The sequence below is a fragment of the Zingiber officinale genome, chromosome 7B, assembly GCF_018446385.1.
Source record: "Zingiber officinale cultivar Zhangliang chromosome 7B, Zo_v1.1, whole genome shotgun sequence".
Lineage (NCBI taxonomy): Eukaryota > Viridiplantae > Streptophyta > Magnoliopsida > Zingiberales > Zingiberaceae > Zingiber > Zingiber officinale.
This window is the reverse complement of record NC_055999.1, coordinates 3,408,734-3,436,682: the sequence shown is the minus strand read 5'-3', so window position 1 is coordinate 3,436,682 and position 27,949 is coordinate 3,408,734. Positions and strand designations below refer to the sequence as shown.

At 37.6% G+C, this 27,949-nt stretch overlaps 1 protein-coding gene across 1 annotated transcript; it reads right to left on the bottom strand.

Moving 5' to 3' along the window:
- Nucleotides 1-20,475: 20,475 nt before the first annotated feature.
- On the bottom strand, nucleotides 20,476-23,992 carry LOC122005073 (auxin-responsive protein IAA17-like). Its single transcript, XM_042559984.1, has 5 exons — nucleotides 23,369-23,992; nucleotides 22,272-22,498; nucleotides 21,100-21,241; nucleotides 20,838-20,899; nucleotides 20,476-20,696 (listed from the first exon to the last, which is right to left on the bottom strand). Exons 1-5 carry the CDS (start codon nucleotides 23,818-23,820, stop codon nucleotides 20,659-20,661), a joined length of 921 nt encoding a protein of 306 aa, XP_042415918.1. The 5' UTR covers nucleotides 23,821-23,992; the 3' UTR covers nucleotides 20,476-20,658.
- Nucleotides 23,993-27,949: the final 3,957 nt, after the last annotated feature.

Genomic DNA, 27,949 nt, shown 5'->3' with positions numbered 1-27,949 from the left:
ACAATCTCCCAAACACCTATTCTTGTCAAACATCAAGAATACAACTCTCTTCTCGTCAAACATCGTCAAACATCAAAACACAACTCGAGTCAGGTCAACCCGAGTCAGGTCAACCTGGTCAACCTTGACCTTAAGGTTGCACCAACAATCTCCCCCTTTTTGATGTTTGACAAAATCCAAAATCAAGTTAGGTTAACCCGATAACCTAACTTAGGTTTTCCAATGTTCTTCCTTGAACATTCTTCCAAAACCTACACTCTTCCCCTTGGGACATCTCTCCCCCTTTTTGACACACATCAAAAAGAGGGAATCAAGGTCAAGAGTTTCTTCCTAATGAAAGTCTCATACCTTTCATTGAAACCCTTAATTTCCCCCTTGATACTAAACTCAACACTCAACTTAGTGACAATCCCATATCACTAATCCTCAAAAGTCTTAAGGAGTAAAAACTCCCCCTAAAAGTCAACTCCCCCTTGACAATTAGTTAAGACTCCCCCTAAAGGTCAACTCCCCCTTGACCATTGCACCAACAATGTCTTGGAGAGTTTCAAACCTTTAGAAACCCGAAACTCAACTCCCACAGCTGAAATTTCAGACCACAGTCGAAATTCAGCAAATTCAGCACGCCTGATCGGTCACCGGACCGATCAGGACCCCTCTGGATCGGTCCCCAGACGATCGGTCCAGTGACCGATCCAAGTTCAGATCAGGCGGTTTCTGATTTCTTCTCTCCCGAAATTCAGAAACTCACAACAAATTCCAGAAAATTTGAAAAATCGTGAAATTTTGAGGATACATTCCTCATACCATATACTATCAAGGAAAAATAGTTTTCTATGAAAATAACTTCCATTTTCAAATCTTGATACAAAGTTCAAAAGTCTTTGAAATAGTTCAAAGTTAACTCATCTTTGTATCAATTTGCTCAATGATGAATGCTATCACTAGAAAAGCTTCATCAAGGTTTTTCAAACCAATTTCAAAATGATTTTAAACCTTTTAATTTAGGACCACAATCTTAGGGCTATATGTACATGACTTGTACATAAGCTTTCCCTATGATCCCCAATTTCGAATTGGGCTCATCTAGGTACAAGAACTATGCACCTTGATCCTAACTCATGATCCTAATATCTCATACACATCTAAGGTGCATAAAACACATCCAAGTCAATTCTGATGTGAGATATGGGTTTAGGTTATCTTAGGCTAAGTTTTCATGCATTTTCTAAAACAACAACTTGATCTCCATATCAAATTATGTTGTTTATCCTTAGATCAATTTCATTGATTATAAATGCAAGAAATGATGACATGGCATAAAAAGATATCATAAATGACAACATGTGCCAATATCATGATGTCATGGCATAAAGTATGAAACTTAAATAAAGCATGACATATAGATAACCTAAGCATTATCATGACATTTTAAATGATCATAAACTAAATATGATGTCATGACATGGCATATGGCAAACAATATATGGAAAATAGCACATAAAGGTATAGAAAATACCTAATTCTAGCCTTAGTTGCCATTTTTGATAATTTTGATCATTTTGCCATAGGTTCTATATTCCTAAGTGTAATAGACCTAAAATCATATACTAAAGATTTTTAGATCACCATGTGCCAATTAGATTGATCCTAGAAAACTCCTCAAATGAGATTGGCACATCCTAATCACCTTAGGAATAATTCTTAATTTCATTTTCAAGGCTTGATTATACCTTGAAAAATCCTAAAGTGCCACCTTTTGCCATGATTAGGTTAACTACCTATTCAATTAAGGTTGGCACACCCTAACTCATCTAGTGTGATGAAATCACGCTCCTAGGAACCCAATACCTATTGGAGCTCATTGGGTTCACTAAATATTCACTAGGGATGACTTCCCTAGCAATCCTCCTAATGACCCTCTTAGGCTTTAAAGCCTTGGTCATTTGGGACTCATCAAGATCAACTCTAGGGGTGACTCCCCTTGTGACCTTGGTGATGGTCTTCCTAGCCCTAGATTTTGTTCCATAATCGAATGGAACATTGTGATAAGTGGGCTTGACCACTTGGGACTTAGGTTTGTGACCCAAACCTTTCTTGTCCTTGGACATTGGTTTTTGACCCTTAAACCCTAAAGATGACTTCTCCAAGTTCTTAAGAGCCTTTTCCAAAGTATCAAGTCTTGACCTCAAGACTTGATTTTCCTTCTCTAATACCTCAAGTTTTAACTTGTCATTTGTCTTTGAGGTATTCCTAGGCATATGTCTAGATGATTTGGGATTTCTACCTAGATTATCCTTAACCGTAGATGAATTGATCCTAGGGTTGGCTTTCCTAGTGTTATCCTTATCTAGGCTCACATGTTTGGCACCTAAGCATGTGTATCGATTTCTATAATTATCATGCTTATCATTATTGTCAATTGCAATCAAACTACTAGCATGCATCTTACTAGTATTGCAATAATATGCCTTAGAGATTACCTTAGGGTTTGCCTTAGCTCCCCCTATCGATGTGCTCGGTCTCTTGTCCTTGTGAGATTGCTTCCCCCTCGGACATTGGCTCCGATAATGTCCCCTTTGCTTGCATTGGAAGCACACCACATGCTCCTTGCTCTTGCGTATCGGGACTCCGGCTTTCTTGACCTTTGGCGCCGGTGGAGACTTTCTAATCCTCTTTGGACATTTACTCTTGTAATGTCCATACTCCCTACACTCAAAGCACATTATGTGTAATTTGCTAGAAATTAAATGGTTTGAGTTACCTAGGTTTGAGGATGGATGAACGCTCTCTCCTTCATCCCTTCCGAAGGTAGAAACTTCTTCTTCTTGCTCCGAACTTGAAGAAGAAATCTCCTCCTCTTCTTCTTTAGATGTTGAGTGACCCTCAACTTCTAAATCCACATCCCCATGGTGTGAGCTACTTAGCTCACTTGACTCCTCTTCATGACTTGAAATGGAGCTTTCTTCATGAAGCTTGGCCAAATTGTTCCACAATTCCTTGGCATTGTTGTAACCACCTATCTTACACAATATATCATTAGGTAATGAAAATTCAAACATTTTCAATACCTCATCGTTGACTAGGGATTGGTGGACTTGTTCCTTGGTCCACTTCTTCTTCTCTAGGGTTTCTCCTTTCTTGTCCATCGGAGGCTTGAACCCTAATTGAACACAACTCCAATTTTCAAGATTAGTCATAAGAAAATATTTCATTCTTACCTTCCAAAACGCGAAGTCGTCGCGATCGTAGAAAGGTGGAATTGTGACATCTTCTCCGAACCGATCCATTCTCTAGCGCTTGTGCTCCCCCGGGTGTTGATCCAACGAAGAGCGGTCTTGCTCTGATACCACTTGTTAGGATCCTTCGTACGGCTAGAGAGGGGGGGTGTGAATAGCCGACCCCAAATGCTCGCGTTTCTTTCTACAAACTAGGGTTAGCGCAGCGGAAATAAAAACAAGAAACGAAAACAGGAAGATCAAACCTCAACGCGTCGATGTAACGAGGTTCGGAGATGAAACTCCTACTCCTCGGCGTGTCCGTAAGGTGGACGAATCCTATCAATCCGTCGGTGGATGAGACCCCGGAGAACCGGCTAATGTAAACTCCTTATGGGTGGAGAAACCTCGCCACAACAACTTGCAACAGCAAGATAGAAATACAGCAAGAAATACAAACAATATGAATGTAAACACCTTGCTTGCCTTCGACTGGTTTCCGTTGACAAAGTAGCAACTTCACGGAAGAACAGCAGCAACTGACCAGTCGGGGAAGCTCACACGAAGCTTCACGAAGCAGAGAGCTCAGCACAAACAAGAAGCAGGGGCAAGAAGGAAGAAGAAGAAGTCCAGAAGCCCTCGATCTCCTTTTATAACTGCGAAGAAGAAGAAAAGAAAGCGAGCCGTTGTGACTCAGCGGCTAGGCCTGGACCGATCAGCTCCATTCGACTGATCGTGCTCTGATCGGTCATGGGGACCGATCAGGCTAACCCCTGATCGGTCTGACCGATCAGGCCCTAGCCTTCATCGGTCCAGGACCGATCGGGCATCCTCACGCGATCGGTTCACATCTGATCGGTCCATGGACCGATCAAGAGAATCTCAACCGCTTCGACCATGGACCGATCAGGAAACCACAGTATCACTGGATCGATCCACTGATCGATCCAGCTCTTGGTTTTTGCCCAAACCAAGTCTCATGCCTTCCAAACCAATATCCGGTCAACCTTGACCTATTGGTATCTCATGCTTAGCATCAGGTCACTCCCTTGACCTGCTAAAACTCCCCACCAAGTGTCCGGTCAATCCCTTTGACCCACTTGGACTTTTCTCTTCGTGTCAAGTATCCGGTCACTCCCTTGACCTACTTGATCTTCTCAACACCAGATGTCCGATCATCCTTGATCCATCTGGATTTTCCCTTGCCCGGCTTCACTCACCAGGACTTCCACCTAGCTTCACTCACTAGGATTTTCACCTGGCTTCACTCACCAGGATTTTCAATCTGCCTGGCTTCACTCACCAGGACTTCCAAACTGCCTGGCTTCACTCACCAGGACTTTCTCGAATGCCTGGCTTCACTCACCAGGACTTTTACCTTCACCTAGCTTCACTCACTAGGATTTTCACCTGGCTTCACTCACCACTGCCTGGCTTCACTCACCAGGACTTCTCCGACTGCCTGGCTTCACTCACCAGGACTTCTCCGACTGCCTGGCTTCACTCACCAGGACTTTTCCCCGTGCCAAACTCCATGTTTGGACTTTCCCCGTGCCAAGTCTCCATACTTGGACTTTCCGCGTGCCAAACTACCTGCTTGGACTTTTCCCGAATCAGGTCAACCAGGTCAACCTTGACCTAAGGTTGCACCCACAATCTCCCAAACACCTATTCTTGTCAAACATCAAGAATACAACTCTCTTCTCGTCAAACATCGTCAAACATCAAAACACAACTCGAGTCAGGTCAACCCGAGTCAGGTCAACCTGGTCAACCTTGACCTTAAGGTTGCACCAACAACAGGCTGGTGAGCTGATTGCGAAGCAGATCTCTTCTGGCGAGCTTAGCTTCGGACGTTCCTTCGTGCAGCTCGAGGAACTTCTCCCAAAGTTCCTTTGCAGAGTTGTATTTACCGATCCTGTTGACTTCTTGAGGCGGAAGAACGCTTAGCAGATGGTATTCTGCTTTGTCGTTCGCTACGAAGTCGGCCTGCTCCTTTTTTGTCCATTTATCTATCTCCTTGTCCTCTGGAGCTTGAAAGCTAAGTTTCATTGTTAAAAATAATTCAATATCTATTGTAAGAAATACCTGCATATGTTTTTTCCAAGTGGCGAAATCCCCTTCGAATTTCGGCGGGTGAATGCTTGGTCCGGCCATCTCGTTGCTTCGTTCGGCGGTGAGTCCTCCTGAAGCGCCTTGGCTCTGATACCACTTGTAGGACCGTTGGGCCGGCTAGAAGGGAGGTTGAATAGCCTTGAATAAAACACAACCCTTTCTCGAACAATTAAGCTAACACTTGAAAAAATAGATTAAGCAGAAAATAAAGCCTAAAAACGAGGCACCGGATTTGACTTGGTTACAACCGGAGAGGTTGTTAATCCAAGGAAGATGGTTGCACTAAGAACTCATTCAGGCGGAGAAACCTCGTTTACAGCAGTGTAGGCACAAAAAGAAAGAAGCTAATCAAAGCAGTGGAAGCACACAAGTGTTGTTACAATTTCTGAACTGATGAAAAGCTTCTGGACCAAGGCTATATTTATAGCCTTGGTCGGGGCGCCTGGAAGGGTTCCGGGCGCCCTGGGGGGATAAAACTTTATTCCCCAATGTTCAGATCGCGTAAATCGCGATCTTGGTCAAAATCAGGGTCCGGGCGCCCGGAAGGGTTCCGAGCGCCCCGGAGGGCTCCGGGCGCCCCGGAGCCCAAAGTCAACAGCCGTTGACTTTTTCATCCGGGACCTCTCCTCTGGTTCAGTCCCGCCTCGGTCCGGTTCTTCTCCTCCGGATCCGCTCACTTGGGTGATCTCTGCCCTCCGGAAAAGGGCTCACCCGAACCCAACTTCCGGTCTTCTTGAGCGGGCTTCCCTCCGGCTTCTCGTCCCTCGGAATTGCCGCGTGTTTCCTTCTCGTCCGCCAGCATACTCATCCGCAGTCTTCGTCCCTCGGTCGTCGACCTTCTCGCTAGCTGCGTCTCTTGCTCCCCGAGCAATCTTCCGCTCCGGCTTTCGTCCCTCGGAACCACCACGCGCTTCCTTCTCGTCCGCCGGTGTACTCTTCCGCAGCACCTCGTCCCTCAGACTGCCGTCCTTCTTGCTAGCTACGTCTTCCGCTCGACTACCTATGTTCCTAAGCTCCTGCACACTTAGACACAAGGTTAAAACACACAGGACCTACCTTAACTTGTTGATCACACCAAAACAACCTTGGGGTTCCAACAGAAATATGCCGTCAAAATATAGCAATACGGCATATGAACTCTAGCGTTGGTGACATATCCAGCTGCGTAGATAATGGTTTGAAATATATGTAGACTAATATCTATATCTAATCTATGAGAAAGTGCGTACAAAAAAAAGGAATGGAATGGACGCATCATCGCTATGTCGCGAGTGGATAGTGGTAATATGCAGTAAACGAGGACCCTATAGAGTGCATAATCATGAACTCGAAGGCCAACTGACCTAAACATAGTGACAGTGGGTGCACGCTCCCCTCTGAAAAATACCAATAAATTGTATCCAGAGTAATGTGTGACAGTGTGAGTAGGGATCACCAAATGGTAGATCCCTAAGGGTAACACTGAAAATGACACTCAGATGGTCGTAACCCTAAGAAGTTCTGGATGGTGGTAGGAGATAGTGTAATATCCGTACCGGCTACCCTAGTAACGTAAGTGAGATCATCTACCCTAACCAAGTTATTATAAAATTTAGCACATAAATCTATGTTTACTGAATTGGTAAAGTAAACAATGTTCCGTAAGTTATAGTGGCTAATAACCTCTATAACTGGAACACAAGAACATAAGAAGAACTCTCTATCTAGACACTTAGTCCTAATAGCTACGCAAATGGTCGACTCAAACTTAATCCTAAGTTCGTCAGTGGGGAACCTAGGGTCTATACTAGCAGTCGAGGGCCCAGCACCAGATCTAGAACGTTTTCTACAATAATAAGTAAAAAGAAACTATAATATGCACGAATCAATGAAATATTTAAAAACTTAGGAGGAAAGGTTTTACCGAGGCATCGTGACAAGAATTTTTAGAGATGACGACCTCGGTTGAATTGTACCAACGTAATAACCGCAGAATAAAATTTTAAATTTGGTCACTCTCGCGGTAAAGCTCAGAAAGAGTCTTAACAAGAGTGAAAGGGAGATGGTGCAAAGGTTGGGGGCGCCCCTGCCCCCCCCCCCCTATTTATAAGGGGCTCCGGGCGCCCGGACCGTTCCCGGGCGCCCGGGGTTGGCTAGGGCGGGGCGCCCGGGGTCCCTTCCAGGCGCCCCGGAAGGGAATACCAGGGGCGCCCGCCCATGGTTCTGACTTCGATTTTTTTTTTTAGTTTAAAATAAAATTTAAGTTTAATAAATTTTAAGTTTAATTTTAAAATAAATTTATGAGTTAAAAAAATTAAGTTTAAAATAAATTTTTAAGTTAAAAAAATTTAAGTTTAATTTTAAAATAAATTTTTAAGTTAAAAAAATTTACGATTTAATTTTAAAATAAATTTTTAAGTTAAAAAATTTTAAGTTTAATTTTAAAATAAATTTTTAAGTTAAAAAAATTTAAGTTTAATTTTAAAATATATTTTTAAGTTAAAAAAATTAACTTTAATTTTAAAATAAATTTTTAAGTTAAAAAAATTTAAGTTTAATTTTAAAATAAATTTTTAAGTTAAAAAAATTTTAAGTTTAATTTTTAAGTTAAAAAAAATTAAGTTTAATTTTAAAATTAATTTTTAAGTTAAAAAATTTTAAGTTTAATTTTTAAATAAATTTTTAAGTTAAAAAATTTAAGTTTAATTTTAAAATAAATTTTAAGTTACAAAAATTTAAGTTTAATTTTAAAATAAATTTTTAAGTTAAAAAATTTTAAGTTTAATTTTTTAAGTAAATTTTTAAGTTTAAAAAAATTTAAGTTTAATTTTAAAATAAATTTTTAAGTTAAAAAAATTAAGTTTAATTTTAAAATAAATTTTAAAGTTAAAAAAAAATTAAGTTTAATTTTTAAAGTAAATTTTTAAGTTTTTTTTTTAATTAATTTTAATTTAATTTAATATTTTTTAATTTAATTTAATATTTTAATTTTATTTTAATTTTATTTTATTTTATTTTAATTTAATATTTTTATTTTAATTTAATATTTTTATTTTAATTTATTTTAATTTAAAATTGAGTCCTAAGTCATTTCACCCGATCTACGTTTTCAATCAGGGAATCCTATAATTTTGTGAGATGAATTAGATTCAATTTTAGGGTTTGATTTAACTTTGTGTTAGATTCAGGTTTAGCTTTAGGTTCAATAGATAAGTATTCTCTGGATAAACTTCTGGGTTATGGTGAGTCACTTGGACATCATTAGAGTAACCATGTCTTCAAGGTTTTCCAAATAGTCCTATCCACTGGACTTAGTACAAAACCTTGGTCTAACTGGTTAGGATCCATAAAGGGTAGCTTCGGTCAGTTCCACTTAGCCAAATGCACTAGGTCGAAGTCATATCTTTCTAGACATGCATAGACTAAGCTTCCCTGACGTACTATCATCCAAAACTTCACCAGTACTATTTTTCAAGTTAGACTTGAACCCCTTTCTAATTAATCCTAAGTACCATGCCGGGTAGATTAGTTTGGGTTACCCTTCCAGGTATGTTAGTTTTGGAGGTGTCAGCTATTCTGGAGCCTCCCCCTGAATTATTAGCCTTTAATTTTTCGTTCTAGGTTTATGTCTATTTCTTTTATAGTTATAATTTACTTGATGATAGTCTGAGTTTTGGTGAGTTTTAAGATATTCAGATTTTAAATTTTTTGGTCTAGGTTTGTATTCTGGTTTTTTATTTGATTTATTTGACTTTACGTAATATATTTTGTCTTTGGGTATGTAGTATTGGTTAAGTCCTACTTGCGTGGTTAAACACGCTTTCGGAACCCAAGCTTTACTTGTTGGTTTGTGTTGGGTTATTAATGATTTAAATGTTTTATTTGAGCTTGACTTATAGCCAAGTCTGGTTTTGTTGTAAATTGCTTTTTGGTTATTTAAGATTAGATCTAAGTTCTTAGATCTTGTTGTAAATTTTTCTAACATATCTTTTAATTTGTTAATTTCTAATTTTAGTGTCAAATTTTCCTCCTCGAGTGTTAGATCTTGAGTTGGATTATTATTTGTGCTTTGTTCCTTGAGGTTTTGATTCTCCTCAAGGAGCAATTTATTTTCATTTTTTGATTTAATTAATTTACTATTTAGACAAGAAATAATTTTAAAGAACTTTCTATTTAACTTTAGGTATACCTCTTCGGGACCTTCGGAAACGAGTATGAACTCGTGACTCGATTCGGGTTCGGACCCATCTTTTGATTCGTCCTCCGACTCTGCTTCGCGGGCAATCAATGCGAGGTAACTCTAGTTCTTCTGATCTTCGTCCTCCGAATCTTCCGAAGATGAGTCGTCCCACGTTGCTTTGAGGGCCTTCTTTTTGGTAGGCTTCGTTTTGTCGTTCTTCAATTTCGGACACTCTTCTTCCGAAATTGTTGGAGAACTGATCTTTTGTAGATCCTTCTTACTGAAGCTCTTCTTCCGACTGGTGAACATTTTCCTTACCAGGTTCACCAGGTACTCTTCGTCTTCAGAGTCCTGATCAGAATCTTTCAGGTTCAGGCTTGTTCTTCTTTTCTTTGGAGGAACCTACAAACAAAGCAATACCTTTCTCGGCCCTAGCGTTAGTTTACTCGTGTAATTTTAATTCGCAAAACAGTTTATCTAATTTTAATTTTGATACATTTTTAGAAATTTTGTAGGCATCCACGATAGATGCCCACAAAGAATTACGCGAAAAAGCATTTAACGCGTACCTTATTAGATCCCTGTTTTCCATCTGGTGGCCTATCGCGTGGAGCCCGTTGAGGATGTCCTTGATCATCGCGTGGAGCTGACTTGCTGTTTCTCCTTCTTGCATTTTTATGTTAAATATTTTATTTAATAACAAATCGTGTTTTGTTACCTTAGCGTCGCTGGTTCCTTCGTGCAGCTCAATCAACTTGTCCCATAGTTCTTTCACGTTCTGATGCGGTCCTACTCGGTTCAGCTCTTCCCTTGTTAGTCTGCATTGTATCGTGTTGATTGCTTTGTTCTCCGTCGATGCTTTCTTTTTTATATCCGAAGTCCATTGTTCCGGATCAAGTAGATTTCCGAAGTTGTCAACTGGTGGTTTGTAGGCTTTTGTGACGCTGCGCCATTGGTCGAAGTCCGTCTTCAAGTAGACTTCCATCCTTTTCTTCCAGTACAGAAAATTGTCCCCGTTGAATAGGGGAGGACGTACCGTACTGAAACCTTCGATCTGAGACATGATGACCCTGCACACAATAACGCAACGGCAAACAAAATTCCAAGACTTAGTCTTGGATTAATAGTGCGGGAAGAATTAAGAATAAAAAGGAACTAAATTGGTGTTGCACCAATTTGGATTTAATTGCAACGAAAAAAAATTCCAAAAAGGTAATAATACCAGTTTGGAATTATGCGAAAAATTGAAAGCTGAAAAATGAATAAAAGGAAAGTTTCACCCCCTTGTCTGATTGGTGGTTGCACCAAATCAGAGCGGTACCTGCTCTGATACCACTTGTTAGATCGTAAAAGTCGATAGAGGGGGGGTGAATATCGATTTAAAACTTTTCAGAAAAAGTACGCAGCGGAATGTATGAAAATGAAACAATGCTAACACGAGAACTTTTTACTTGGTTCATAACCTTTGGCGACTCCTACTCCAAGGCTCGCACACAAGGGTGATTTCGATGGGCAATCCACTAGCAATTCGAATATTGATTACAAATTAAAGTACAAGAATTGCTAATAAAAAACAATAATAATACCGACAAAAAGGAAAAAGAGAACAGCGCGTAGTCGGAGTAGCTTCGCAGCGTCGCAGGAGCACAAGAGAGCAGTCTGTCAGTTGTTGTTGGAGCTTCAGCCTTGACCCTCCTTATATAGGAGGTTCGGGGCGCCTGGTGTTAGAGTGTATACTAAAAGTCTAGCTTTTTGTATAAACATTTAAGAATAACATTGGTCAAATTATCTACATTTACTGCTAAGTGTAGTTATTCAATTAATTTATATTGTAGATAACATGGTGTGTGGTGTCACACACAGAAGATCGTGTTATCGGTTCTTTGTAAATTATAAACAGTAGCTCACGACTAAGATGGAAATGAACAAATCATTGAAATAGTCGTAGTGTAATTAGGTATTAGTTTATCTTGACTAATAAATTACACTAAGTACACTCCAAGTGTATTGAGTAGGACCATTTAAGGTAAGTTCTTTTTATACTGATTTAATAAAAGAACAAGACCTTAGTTATTATGGAAGTGTGTGCTCTTAATCCTAATATAATAACAAGCACATATATTTAGTATTTATTTCTTTGACTTATCAATGGGTGAGATTTAGCTCGATAAATCAATAAGCCCGATAAGTTGGGAAATGATATTACTTATAGTGTGTGTTGTTGATTATAGAAGGAAATTGTGTCCTAGTAATCTAGGTTGAGAATGTCCCCAAGAGGAGCTCATAAGGATTGTCATGTTAAACCTTGCAGGTGGACTTAGTCCGACATGACGATGAGGTTGAGTGGTACTACTCTTGGACTAAGATATTAATTAAGTGAGTTATCAGTAACTCATTTAATTAGTGGACATTTGACATCTTAAATACAGGGAGACTAACACACTCATAATAAGAAGGAGCTCAAAACGTAATTTGGGATTGGTGCGATAGTTCAATAATAATTCTTTAGTGGTATGAATTATTATTGATGAAATTAAATTGAGTGTTCGGGGCGAACACGGGAAGCTTAATTTCATCGGGAGACCAAAACCAATTCCACCTCTCGGTCCCTATCGTAGCCTCTTGTGTATAGAGATTTATACCCACTCATACCCACCTTAAGGTGGTCGGCCAAGCCTAGCTTAGAGCCCAAGCTAGGGCCGGCCAAACCAAGGTGTGAGGTGGTCGGCCCTAGCTTGAGTCCAAGCTTGGTGTGGCCGGCCATAATTAATTAAAAGGATTTTATTTTTAAAAATTTTTCTTATGTGGATTCCATGGTTTTAAAAGATAGTTTAAAATTTAAATCTTTCCTTTTATAGCTTTCTACAAAGGATTAAGAAAAGATTTGATATATTTCCTTATTTGTAGATTGATAGGAAGATTTTAATTTTGATAAAAACTTTCCTTTTCTGTAACCATGTTCATGGTTTTAAAAGAGAGTTTAAAATTTAAAATTTTCCTTTTATAGCTTTCTTAAGAAAAAATTTGATATATTTCCTTATTTGTAGATTGATAGGAAGATTTTAATTTTGATAAAATTTTCCTTTTTTGTAACCATGTTCATGATTTTAAAAGAGAGTTTTAAATTAAATATTTCCTTTTATAAGTTTCTACAAAAGATTAAGAAAAGATTTGATATCTTTCCTTATTTGTAGATTGAAAATATATTTTAATTTTAGAGAAAGCTTTCCTTTTTGGAAATCATCCACATGTTTAAAAGAAAATTTTTAATTTATAAAATTTCCTTTTATAACCAACCATGAAGGAAAAAATTATTAGAGAAATTTTTAATAAATTTCTGGAAACAAATTAAGAAGTTTTAATTCTTGTGTGAATTAAACTTTCCTTGATTGGAGCTAATAGGTGGACCATGTTAATAATGAAAAGGAAATTATTTTTTTTTATTAAATAAATTTTCCTTTTCATGACAAAGGAATTAAGGAAGTTTTTATGTAAATTTCCTTATTTGCCAAGACCAAGGATTATAAAAGAGGGGGTAGAGGTGCCTTCATGGATAACAACTCTATTCTATTTCTTCCTCTCTTTTCCTCCTTGGTGGTGGCCGGCCCTATTGCTTTTCCCTCTTCCTTTTCTTTCTTCTTCATTGGTCGAACCTCATCATCTCTTGGAGCTTGAAGGTTGTCGGATTCTAGCTTGGTGAAGAAGGAGAGAAAGGAAGCATCCCTTGGAGCTTGGTGGTGGTGGCCGAACCTCATCTATTCTTGGAGTACTTGTGGTGGTCGAACCTTGCAAGGAGAAGAAGGCTTTGGGTGGTTCTCATCTCGGTAGATCGTTGCCCACACAACGTCCGGGATAAGAAGAGGAATACGGTAGAAGATCAAGAGGTCGTTGCATGCAAAGGAAGGTATAACTAGTAATTATTTTCCGCATCATACTAGTTTTCCTTTTGTATGAATTCCAAATACAAGAGGCATTAGATTCTAGTTTTTCGAATTGTGATTCGAGTTTGTATTTTTTTTTTTTTTAATTTGTGATTTGATTATTCCTTTTGGTTAAACCTAGAGTTATATAAGGAAATTAAATATTAGCTTTCCTTAAAAGGCTTTGTCTAAGCGGTGGTGGATGCTCTCATACCCAAGAAGGTCATGTGCCTCGCCATGCAGTCCTGGAAGCCAATTTTGGAAATTAATATTTAATTGAATTTATAACATAGGTTGATTTGGATCAATAGTGTTAAGTTCCGCTTGCGATCCAAGTCTAAACCATTAAGAACAGATAAGTTAAATTTGGAATCAATAATGTTAAGTTCCGTTTGCGATTCCTAATTTAACTTCTAAAGAACACAATAGGTTGTTTAGGAAAAGGTTCGACACTTGTACAAAATTTTTGTACAGTGGAACCGGTACGATCCTCCTAGAACCAACCAACACCTGGAACCTTCAAGGCACCTCGACCATGGCGTAGCCGAGGCAACCAGTGAACTCCACATGACACAGCGACGTTGGGGATAAGTTTTCGCCTCCGGGTGCCCGGGTACCTCCCAGACGCCCGGACCTCCAGGCGCTCGGATACCTCCCGGGCGCCCGAACCTTGATTTCCAGCTGCTTCCTTCCTGCAAGAAAACGTTAGTCTGAGGCACACTTATATCTCCTGCAAAACAGATTATTAGCACAGTTATAATAAACAGAAATAGTGTTAATTAGATTCCGTCTCTCTGAGACCGGAATCTAGTCAAGATCTCGACTTAGAGTTCCGAAATGGTTCTAAGTCGGATCGGCGCCTAAGTTCTCTTCCCGGGAACGCGTCCTCACAGTCACTCCCCTCCAGTGACTTACCTTTACTTACTTGCCAGACGTCAGGTCAGCCCTTCGACCCATCTGGACTTCGTGCCAGCTATCCGGTCAGCTCTCCCATAGCGTCATTCTCACTAGCTACGTCTTTCGCTCGACTTCCTGTGCTCCTATATAAGTCTCTGCACACTTAGACACAAGGTTTCAAAAGACAACAAGACCTAACTTGACTTGGTTGATCACATCAAAACCTCTATGAGGTATTTACAGCTATAAATAGAGCTCTGGTCCCAGGAGTTCAGAACAACAACTTGTAATCAATTTGTATACTTCATACTGAGTTATCAACGATTGTAAGAGACTTCTCCGCCTTCAAAGAAGAAAATTCTTGTTGAGCTTTCATTTACCTTGGATTAACAACCACTTTAGGTTATAACCAAGTAAATTATGCCTCTTTTCTTTTATATTGTTGATTAATTTATTTATAATTATTTAACTGTTTATCCTTGCTAGTTTGAAAAGTAAGAGATTATTCTAACTCTAATTTCAGGCTATCCCCCCCCCTCCTCCCTCTAGTCGGTCGCAACGTTCCTACAGTTATCAGGCATAAACCCATTAGATACACTCAATGCGATGATGCAGGAGACTAGCAGACCCAGCGATAAGACAACTCAATCCCTACACAAGAGCCAGAACCACCTCAAAGTCACTCCCAAGATTGCCGAAATGACCACCAAGATGATTGTCAGGACGATCGTCGAGATCGTCAAGGTAACGTTGCCTCTCGAGGTGACATAAATATGATCACAAATGGCTCCATGGACGAAGACTCCAGCCAAGTCAAGAAGGCTCAACGACGAAGGTTGGAAAACTACAACATTAGCACTAGGAGAGATTGAGAAAATAATCCTCTTATCAACTTTGGACTCCCAAGACTTAGAAGGAGTTGTCACCCCGCACGACGATGCCTTAATGATCCGTGCCATTATAGCTATTACAACATGACGAGAGTGTTCATACACATAGGGAGCTTAGTAAATGTGACATACAAGGAAACCTTTGACCAAATGCAAATCGACCAAGAGGAGCTACAACTTATGTCAACTGCCCTATTTAGTTCACCGCTCATGAGTTATAATTAGGGGTATAAACGAATCGAACCGAGCTAAATATAAAGAAAAAACTAAGGCTCAAATTTGGCTCAAATTAGTTATATTCGAGTTTGAGCTCGATTTGAAGCTCAAAAAGTTTAAAATTTTTGGCTCGGGTTCGAGTTCGGTTCGAAAGATTCGAACATGTTCGTGAGCTATTTAAATTATTTCTCAAAATAAAGTAATCGAAATGCTCAAAACTTATTTATTTAATATATAATTATATTATATTAATAAAATATTATGGCTAACGAATTATCGAAATAAATAATTTGGGTTCGAGTTCGGCTCAAAAAAAAATTTGAACATATTCGAGTTCGGCTTGAATTCGATAAGTTCGAATACGAATCAAATATTTATCGAGCCGGCTCGAAAAACTCGCAAACCGACTTGATTCGTTTACACCCCTAGTTATAACCATTGGGACAGATTATCTCCCTCTCTCACTAGGGGAAGAACTTTTAAAACGAACTCGGAGCACCGTCTTCACTATGGTCGATGCTCCCTCATCTTACAATGTCTTATTAGGAAGGTTCGTTCTCAGCTCATTCTGTGCGGTGCTCATTCTGTGCGGTGGTCTTTAATTTTCATCGGAAGTTAAAGTTTTCAATTTCGGATCGAGTTGGGTTAGTCATCGGAGATCAAAGCGCCGCTCGAAAATGTTACATGGAATACCCCTTGCTGGAGATCAAAATTGACTTCAAGAAAGCACAAAGGACTCAAAAGGATCAAGAGAAAAGCAATACCCCTTGCTGGAATACCTATCTTTCAACCAACTCATGAGAAGAAAAAATAATTTCAGGAGCCTTGGACTGCATTATCGTATCCTTTTCTCTTTTATTTTGCATCTGTCCTTGTAAATATTTTTTATCAAGTAAAGTTGTAACTTGTCGCTTGCTTTTCTTGCATGACTACTTTATGACAAACCTTGAAAATCTAGCATTATGCTAAGACCATCCGCAATATTTTTAGCGTGAAATAAGTTAATGTTTATTTTTAATTAATTTTTTTTGGAATCCGTAGATGTATTCAAAGATTTAAACACATTAATACTACAATATCAAAAAAAAAAAATGTCCACGTTGATGTTAATACTTAAGGCATTAGCGTCGTTGTGAATGTTCTAAGACGGAGACTTAGATAGCTCTTTTAACAGTACTCATTAATGGCTCAGTATCTCAATATAATAGAGTAAGAGATTTAATATCTATACATTGTGAGAGTCCCAAATATGCCCTCTTAGCAGTTAGCCCCACATTAACTTTTGAGATGAAAAATATTAATTAAAATTTTATATTTAAAATTTGATAATATTTTTAATTAATAAAATTATTAAATTATTTAATTTTTTTAGCCTAAATAAGATTTTATTATTTTATTCTAATTTGATGATCTTTCAAATTTAACATTATTTTCTAGATAAATAACAAACAAATATTAATTTTTATTTAAACTAATTAAAATGAGCATAAATTTTAAAAAAACATTCTCAAATATTGAATAACAATAATCATCTAGAATCTTGTTGACGGGATACTTCGATTATTGGATCACAATGTTACAGTAGGCATCTAAATTGTCATTTAAATATTCATGATTTGATTCTCAAATATGATATATTTGTAGAAATTTTTCCTCTAAATAGGATGTACAATCAAAGGATGTTGAGCTTCTAGATTGGCCGCTGCGTGCACTTCCCGATTTATCCAGTGACAGATAGAAAATTTTTGTGGGATTGAATCGGATGCTAAGCTTATGGGTTGATCGTCATCGTCGTGCGTGCTTTCCGATTTATTTTGATGGCTGGTAAAAAAAATTCATGGGACTGTGTCGATTATCCCAAAAAATAATCGATGAGACTAATTGAGTTTATTATTATTTTTTAATAGATACTTTAGTTACAAATATCAATAAAAATAAATAAATTATAATAAAATCAAATAGCTTATAAAATAAGAACGGTGATCTTGAATTTTTATTTTTATTTTTCTTAAATTGCTAAGATTTAAAGAAGAGGGCTACTGATGTTTTGCATTGAATTAACGAATGAAGAACCTTACTTTCTATTATTATTATTATTATTATTATTATTATTATTATTATTTTATGTCTAATAGATGAGGAACTCCTACTTTCTATTCCTATAAAGAAAGAGAAAAATAAAATATCAATATGAAAGAAGTAATGTTTGCTAGTTTTATATATATAATTGGAAAATAAGTAAGAAAAGTTTTTATATAAATAATATTAAAAAATATTAAGACTTTTGGGGCCCTAATAAAATAGCTATAGGGCCCTAGGCATAGACTATAGGGTCTCGGAGCCGGCCTGGTCCATATGTATACTGTGACGCATAAACAAAGATGCAACAACTTGATTGGTCCTAACCATGTTTCTTGGATCTCTTATTGCAGATTGGTTTGTTTCTCTTTTTATCATAATAATCTGCATCTTCGTCATGTAACATCCTTCATCAGTGTCTAAAAATACTCTTCAGTTCTATCCATCATACCAATATAAGTTCAGTCGGTCTTTAGACAGCTCTTTGAAGAGGCACCTGATATGATCACGTCTATGTGCATTTTTGAACGCATGTATATACACACTATAAACATACTGTCCGGAGGGGCCCGAGCATGTAAAGGACTTGGGCCTGGTTCGACATGGCCGATGCATGGTGTGCAGTCTCAGGCCTTGACTCAGCTAGTCCAACGTCGTCTTTGAAAAAGCTCTCTCCTGCATGTCTGTGTACACTTGTGCTCCTGATAAGTTGCACATTTTTTCTGAAGAAGCTCTGCCATAGTCTCAACACCAAGGCTTACTTTCAGGCACCAGCAGCCGAATATTCTCGAGATGATGCACTGCATCTAAAAGCAAATTAAACTAGCTCGTTGATTCGAGGTCCAAGGATTGATATAACTGTGCCTTTGATATAAATGACGAATTAGAAGAATTAGAACAGTGAACACTATAGGAAACACAAAAAGGAAAAAAAAAATACAGATGGTATGATTGTATCCCTTTCAATCAACGTCTCACGTACATGCGCACCCGATTCGCCACCACTCGTGGCTGGGACCGAACTGAGGCCCGAGGGCGGCAGCTTTAGTACGTTGTCGGGTCACGCTCGAGGAGAGTGCGAACAACCGCGAGCTCTCATCCCGATGCGGGCAGATCGCTGAATCCTGTGTCGTGCCGCATCACAATTCTTCTTTTCCTGCATCGTGATTCCGTCGTGCACGTGATGCGGAGCTGGTGGAGTCATCTCGTGCATTTGATCGAACACCTGGTCGACGACGCAGCATCGACCCGATCGTGCTTTGTTTGCTTCCGCTCGTCGTCTTTCGCCGAGTGCGTCGGCCATGAGAAGTCTCCATCGAGCAACGAGACGGGAAACGGTGAAAAAAAATTATTATTGAAGTTTTCTGAAGAAAAAACTGAGGTTCGTCGTGATTATCGCAAGTAGGGAACACAGTGACGCTGTGAAATTTGGAGGAGACAAACGGTAAAACGAGGAAAATATTCTTACTTTTCTCTTATTTTATAGTAATCCAAGAAGATAAATCCAAAGTAACTTTGCTCCTCCAGTGTTCCCAAAAACCGGACCGGATTCAAATACTTAAAATTAAGCATTTTTTTCCTAACGATTTAGCTTAAAAAGTAATCGAAGGAAGAGCCACTTCTGGCAGAAATCATCTGAGAAGCCAAATCCCTGGGCTTCAGGTACGCGATCTTGGCAAAAGAAGAACACAGTAATGAACACTTACAACTGCTGCAGACAACTAGGACGCCTGTCGGCAGAATTTAGATGGCAATGTTGGATTAACTTAGATTATAAGCCTAATACATAAATAAAACTTTGCTTTGGGGGTCTCCCTCCATTGAGTCGATGCTGTCCCCTCACCCACAGGCAGACAGGCAAACAGGCCCTCCCTCATTGATAAATAATCCAGACAATAATGCCATTTAACTTCTCTGATTCCATCATACCTTGTCATAATGATCATCGATCAAGTAGGACCTGATTCCCAATCATATTATATTTCAGTGCTTGAAGTAAATCATGCATGCGAATATAATCTAGTCATCAGCATCTTTTATCCATCTGTGCAAAGCGTGTTTATCGCATATAACAATTGAGGCCTTGAGATTTTCCTGGTAAAATTCTCAAGAAAAGAAGGCTAAATTTGTTCAGCGATGGCAAAGTTCTCCACTTAAGAATCAGCATGATGTTCTAAGATTTAAGAACTGTCATTCAAAGAATCAGGACAATCGATGACTCAAGAAGGGCCAGAAGAAGTAGATTAAATGGATCAGGTATTGGCTTCAGTATCTTTCAATAGAGAACACTCACCAAGCTCGAACATCTGTGTACATAGTAGAGGTCCCCCCACTCATCGAGCTTCACGGAAAAGCTGCCTGGGGGGGCAGGTTTCAACATGCATGTACAATGCTGAAAGAAAAAGAAAGCCTGCATGAAAGCGATCCGACGATGGCACGAGAGTAGCATACAATTTCTTCCAGTAACTTTTAGATCAACAGTCAAATAAATCAATCTGCTAAAGCCACTTTGCGAGCAAAAGAATAGGACACGCATTTTAGAGTCTATAGCTTGTTTTCTTGCTAAACATGCCAGGCCATAAAGGTCATGCATTGACTCGCTAGTTGCTCCACTGGACGAAGGCAAACTGAGGACTGCACGAGTGACAATTTGAAGGGTATGCAGCTACTTTATCAAAGCAGTAAATGCTATTGAATTGCAGAGATGTTCATGAAGGGACAAATTTCTAATAGGCATCCACATGAGACAATTGGGCAAAATGATCGAATTAAGGTGGAATTCATTTCATCTTCAAATGACTAATCATTTAAGCTGCAGTTAGCTGCACTCTTCGATGTTCATCTATATTTCGATAAATCTCAAATATGGGTTAGAAAAGAAATAAAACACACATGCCGAATCATTATTGTTTAGAAGTGGAAAACTGATCATGAGAGTCTAAAGAGAAAGCAAAGAAATACACGATCATAGGCTAAAGATATAACAGAGAAATTAAGCATGCATGACTCCAACAATGTCATAGAGACATCAACGTCTTAGGCAACGACGCCTTGGTCAATATTAAATCTCGAATCACAGAGATAACAGATATAGAACGCTTGCTAACTAAAACCCTTCTGATCCCAAGGAGAACCTATGTGCTATAATATTAATCGTTTTCCCCCTAGTTCCGGTTCTTGCACTTCTCCATGGCCCTTGGAGCTGTAAGAGAATGATAAGAACTCATTTAGCATAAAAATGATGGCATATTGAATCTGAAACAGTATTCAAATATAGGAATCTTGTTCAGTCAAATATATGCAAATTTTATATTTTGGAATTATATAGATGTCAAGAACTGACCGAGTCCAATTGCATCAGAACCCTTCATGATCCTCAATCTTCTGCAGGAGTCAGTGAACATCCTGACATATCAATAGATCAACAGTGCAAAATTAACTTTTCAGGATCTGGCAAAATTCAAAAGCAAGAGAGGCTGCAAATCTAAACAAACTTCAATGCAATTAATATGCATTATAGAAAAGACAAAGAATAAGTAAATCTCAATTTTATATTGCAATAGCATCACGTGAAGAGATCAAACAACTGTAAATAGTCAACTTACTTCCATGGCACATCACCAACAAGCATCCAATCTCCATCCTTGTCTTCATAAGTAAGGACATATTCAGATCCATTTAATAGATCCAACAACCTGCTTTCAGATAGCCCGTCTCTCATTGGAATTTCTTGAGAGCTGCAATGCCCTGAAATTCCAATAAAGAAGAAAACTTTATATGCTACAATAACCAGTGGGTAAAATGTATAGGGTAGTTCGGGTAAAATCTACTCTGTCATGAAGCATATATATGATAAAATTTGCTCTTACTTTATCTAGATAAATGGGTTAAAAGAAATGTCAAAGTACAATCAAATAAGTCATCTGTCAAATATAAATATATGGAAGTATATACTCTATAACAGTATTAGGTGGGAGACCTAAGTAAGCTTTGGCAGTCTCAGAAATTTCCTTCTTTATGGAATTCATCCATGTTCCATCCAAGTTATAATGCATGTAGGATAGCCCCCAGGGCGTAGCACAGACGGTGGGCGCATGGTATTTCTGGCGTAATGGTCAGGGGTCGATTCTCAGGAACTGACGACCTGGGGTTTATCTCGCCATGCGCCTATGGCCTGTGTACCTGCATGAACCTCCCTCCATATCCGTGGGGCCGGCACTAGGGGGGCCGCTTAGGTAGCGGATCTACCTTTTTTTTTTATAATGCATGTAGGATAGATAGGCCAAGAAAATACCAAATAGAGGTAATGCATCTAGTTTCTTGAGTTTCATGGCCAATTACTTACAAAACAACATGTTTGGCAATCATAAAATCCAGACCCAACAAGATGAGAGATTGATTGAGAATGACAAAAGGTTATTGTTAGAAATGTTCAAATTCTAGAACTAGGGAGGACGATAAAGGATGGGAAATCATTTGTTTTATGTTCAACGTAGTATGAAAATTGAAAACAAAGAATTATGAATTACAGAAGGTAAGACAAATTAATACAGCTACTCCCGGAAAGGTATAAAAGGACCAAAAGATCAGTTAGAAATAATTTTTCAACCCTTAAATCTATCGATTGAATCACTAAATATTAATATAGAGTTCAATGTCCAGAACAAGTGCGTGTTACCCTCAGATATTTTGGAAAGATTCTAGTTATAATTTTCTTGTCTTATCAAATACATAAGCCAGTCTATTGTGAATTTCAAAGAGGAGACAGAGAGCTTACCAATGGTGAAACCACTGAACATCTTTTCAAGTGCCAAAGAAAGTTCTTTGTAGTCACTATATGTTATCAAGTCAACTTTCCTGAGATAAGGAGCGCCATCCATGCTAACCTTGACATAAAGACAACCGAACCCATGTTTTCCATCCACTTCTTTGTTCTTTGGGGGATTAGTAGCCATTGTGTTCTTTCGGTAACTACGAATTGGTGGCCAACCAACAACCTGTGCCCTGTCACGAACAAAGAAATAGTTAGATGAATGTATCAACAGACATTTTCACCAATAAAGCATCACTCTGCACATTATTTCCAGAAACAATTTGATCCTTAAAAGTAAAAGTGAAACATGTATACATACACTAACTAAGATAACCAAAATATTCCATAACCATGTAGATCAGGAAGAGCATTGTAAACGGGATTCTTTGCATAGTTTAAATTTTAGAATAAACAGACTTGTTTACAAATTAGGTTCAAGAAAGTAGAATAGAAATGGAGGAAAATCATGATCAACACAAACTAAGAACACTTCAAGGAAGATTAAAGATGCTCCTAAAGTTAGTGCAACGATTCAAAAGAAAAGGGGGAAAAAAATCAAATCAGATGATTAAGACAAAAGGAGGGAACAAAGCAAATGATAGGAAAACACAGGACAATGTAAAAGCTTAAGGGGTAAAATTTTCTCATAGACTATAAGTTTTTTCTCTATTTACTAAGCGATGCAACTATGGGCTTATTTGTAGATTCCTGTGCTCCGTACAAAGTTAGAATTTTATTATCCCAAATATTTTGAGATTTAAATCCTATAAAAATTCATGGATTTGTGTTTGAGAATTCTTGAAAATTCATAAGACTAACAGCTCTATGTTAATACAGTCTCTCACACACACTGACACACAGATATATCAAGTTTATGATTACAAAATAGAATTTCACTTCTCATTTTCTCACTTAATCCAAACAAAATGATTGAAGTTAAAAATTTTAAGAACTCTTTTAATTTTTTTTCCCCAACTAAAAATGATTCCAAAAAAAAGCCTTAGTAAAATGACAAACAAAAAAAAAAGGAAGGAAAAAAAACCTCAGTTTACTCGACTTACTTTGCAGCAGGAGGAATTTCACGCTGGATTTCGTCCGAATTTCCCACGGAGATCTTCGAATCGCGGCCGGCCGCCTTTGTCCCCACATCCTTAGCGGCACTCCCTAGCACAGCCGTCTTCCCACCGCCAGCCCCCTCCCTCTTGGGAGAGAACAAGGCACCGCCTTTCGACATTTCCTTCTCAGAGTCATCCCCACCGGCTGCCAGGCCCCACTTCCCGGCTCCAGCATCTATGGCATCAGCGAATCCCCTCTTCGCGCCTGTGAAGAAGCTCTTAGGCGGTAGCAACTCCAGGGTGAGGCCAACCTTGTCAAACCGGTCGGGTGACTCCGATCCAGGGAGGCCCAAACGGAGCTCCGTCTCCTTCAGGTTGAGAATCCCATCCCCGGCAGCGGTCGCCGAGGAGGTGCGCTCCGTTAGGACGATGCAATCGTGCTCCAGAGGTGGTGACATCAGCCTCTTCGAAGGCCACCAGCGAGCATTAGCACACGAGGAGACGAAGGAGAAGAGAAGAAGACAGCAAGATGAGAAGCAACGAGCGAGAAGGCAGAAAGGAGCGACCTTTGAGAGTTGAGTTTGGGTATCTGCGTCAGCGCAGAGAGAAGCCTGCTGTATTTTGTCTCCATTTATTTAGATCCAGAAATTTGTATAAAGGCGCTTCTCTTGATATATTTTTATTTGCATTAATTTTTTTGTAAACCCAAAAGTAGCATACTATATTAAAAAAAAAAAAATGTAATTTTGCTGAAATTTATAATATACAATTAGTTTTTTTTTCTAATACTCCCAGACTCATAGTTAGGGGTCACGATTCCTAAAGATGTAAACAAGTCGAATCGAGTTAAATAGTATTAAGCTTGAGTTTAGTTTGTTAATTGAATTTTTATCACAAGGTTCGAGTTTATTTTGGAATTATCAAGCTCGCGAATAATTCGACCTCGACTCGTTATTAGTTCGATTATCAAAATTAACGAGCCTAATTCGTTAAGCAAGCTCGGGCTCGTTTTCGGGCTCAGAGATCGTTTTTGGCTCATTTTATAACTCATTTTTTTTGCTCATTTTAAAATTTATTTTAAAACTCGTTTTAGAACTCATTTTTTTGACTCATTTTAGAGTTCGTTTTTTGACTCGTTTTAAGACTTATTTTTTTGACTCGCGAACCTATAAATGAATATGTTCGCAAGCTCACGAGCCAAATATCCTTAAGCTCGAGCTCGGCTCAATAAAACTGTCGAGCTCGAGCTCGGCTCGATAAGATAAATAAACGAACTCGAACGAGCTTTTTATTGAATCGAGCTCCAAATAGCTCGCGAACCGTTTAGTTCATTTACATCCCTAACGATTCGGATCACATTTATATCTTTCTTCGTATTATTATTTTTATATTTATATCTATTAAAAAAAATTAGATATTTTATATATAGGAATAATTTCTTTTTTCATTCTATTATTATTATTCGATAAAAATATATATAATTACATCATATATATATATATAATTAAAAAAATAAATTAAATATCTATATAATCTACTTTTAATTTTAATAAAAAAAAACTAAATATCTATATAATCTACTTTTAATTTTAATAAAAAAAATTAACTTATAAATTTTAGGAAAAAAATTTCTATGTATAATTTAATTAGGTATCTGAGTCCGATATCAATATTTTTTCTATATTCTCGGATATCGATTTCTCCATTAAAATTAGAGTAAATTGTCATTGCAAAGGTCCAAAAACTAATGTGGCTGTATATTATTGGGACCATACTAGACTATTTAAAGGAGCAATAAAAACTAAATTTAGAACTATTGAAATATAAAGAAAATATTTGTATTATTGGATATTTGAATGAGAGAGAGAGAGAGAAAGGATAGTAACTTTGTCGGGGCAATAAAAAAAAGCAATAAGTGAGGGGCATAAATTTTGATACTTTAACTTATTTTGTGGCAGGATGGAGCCTGCCCCACCGACAGCCTACTGTAACTCGTTCGCCATGTCTCACATCCAGACAAGGACGCCTCTCTCCCCATTTTCTTATTTTATTGCATCCTCATCTTCAAAACGGCAACTGCCGTCGTGAAAAAAAATATCAAATTACAAACATATTTCAATTCAGTTGAATTACTATAAAAAATTATTATTATTATTTACTATAATAATTATTAATTTGGAATTTAAAGGTGAACCTTTTGATCAAAATGGAGCGCATTTGGGCTCTTATTGGGCTAGAAGCCCAAAAACTCCCTAGCCCGAATGTCAGGGAAGTCAACACATGCTCCGTTTCTTTCTCTTTCTTTTTTTTTTCTTTTTTTTTTTTGTGTAAATTTACGTGATTAATTATTCATAGATCTAATCAATTAAAAAGCAAAATATTCCAAATTATCATAATAGCCTATGAGGGCTCGGCACCAATATCAAACAAAAGGAGGGGGAAATTCCACGGAAAAGGTTGACATAAAATAATTTTGAATCGGATTTGGGTGGTTTAGGTCGAAAGGCTTCATTAAGAACCGTAATCATGAGCTCGCCTTAGTTAACTTTTGTTTTTAATTGGAAAGTAAAGAAGCAATAGGACGAATTTGGAACAAAGGCATCCATTAATTACATTATAGAAAACTATCATAAGTCAACACTAGTGGTGTTTTCCAGGGGAAAAACAATTTGAAAGAACGATATATAGATAGATGCTAATTTTGTTGGTGTTGTAAAGAAAGGGAATAATAAAATTCCACATTTCATGCACTGAAAGTGACTCATGGGAACAAATGGATTAATTCATGTAACGTAAGATCCTCGAGGATCAGTTCACGTGCTTAGTGTCCTAACTTTTCTTCTATAATTTGGACTTATCTGAAGAGAAATATATATATATATATATATATATATATATATATATTTGGTGACAAAAATTATATATATATCTGAAGAGAAATTATATATATATAATTTCTTCTATATACCGATCGAGAAGAATATAATTATAACCCCTATAATTATTTTTATAATAATTATTTGGTGACAAAAATTAATGGGGATTAATTTATGCTTTCTCCAAAAGAAAAAGAAAGTTTTTCTCACCATTACTCTCGACAAACATAAAGCACTCGACCAAGAAATTTAACAAAGTAACTTTGTCTCGGTTCTTGATTCAGCTTCTCGAGTACAAGGACAAGTTGACAATGGTCTTAAGAAGTCAGTGAGAACCATCATTTAAGGGTTGAATTTAACTAATATGTGTAGGTATTTGTCAACAATTTTATATAAAAATATATATGTTGCGACATAGAAACAAGATTAATTAGTTTTTGTAGTCTGGCGACGGATTTAGATTTATATAGCATGTTTGAATACAAATTTAAAGATAGATCCATTATTTTAACGGTCCCGTATTTAAATGAAAATTCAAACATCTATATAACCTACACACTAGGAAAAGATTAATGTTTATAATGATCTATTGGCAGTATTAATCCCAATAATCAAGGCTCTAATTGGATTGTAGTTTGTTGGCAATCATCAGTATAAGGAACGAAATATCGTATTATGTACTGTAAATATCTCACTCCGAAAGTGAATTGTACTTGGACAATTCCTATGATCCTTTTACAATAATAATAATAAATAAATAAATAAATAGTTTTATTTTATTTTGAATATAAATTTTAATTCTATAGGATGTAAAAGGTGATAATACTCATCTGGCACCCCTCCATTATACACACCAAGGTTTTATGTGTTAGAACATTCCAGCAAGTTAAAGGGGATGATTAGCTCCAATCGTTTCTTTAATGATGAGGTACAACAGAAAACACTCGAAACAATGTAAAACATTCAGATTTACTTGGTATCCTCCACAATAAGGTGACTAATTCAAGGATTCACATAGAGTACACTATCCAGTATAAAAATATTCTTCCTTAGAAATACTCCGGTGGTAGAGAAACCTGGTACAAGCTTACAAATAAGAAATATAATACAAACAAGAAGAAAATAAACAATACAAATGAAAACTTTACTTTCTTTCTTATAGCTTGTAAATACCTTTTGATCAGTTGGAAAGTGTAGCAACACTTGTTTTCCAATGCTCAAGGATCGACTGTGAAGAATAGAGAAGAGGGGTTACGTTTGAACTTTCATCGTCACCTTTTATATCCTGTGGATTAATGCTCTCAATCGATTGGTCTTATCCCTAATTGATTGCCACGTCAAGTCCGAGCACATCCAACCTTGCAACGGATCTTTTCTTCGTCACTTAATAGATTAGTCAATCAATTACGGGTCTTCTTAATCGATCACCCAATCAATTATGAAGTTCGTTGTTCGCTTATGAGCTTATCCCAATCGATTACCCAAACGATCATGCTCTCACGAGGAAGCTACTGTGCTTCGTGAAAAACTCCTCTTGATCGATCAGTTGATCAATCAAGAAGCTATTGTTTGTCGCGAAGAAACTCGCCCAATCGATCACTTGATCGATTGGTGCAGATCTTGATCGATTAACCAATCGATCCAGCCACTTTCTGTTTCGCAAACTTCTTCTCTCAATCGATCACCTAATCGATTAAGTTTGACTTTGATC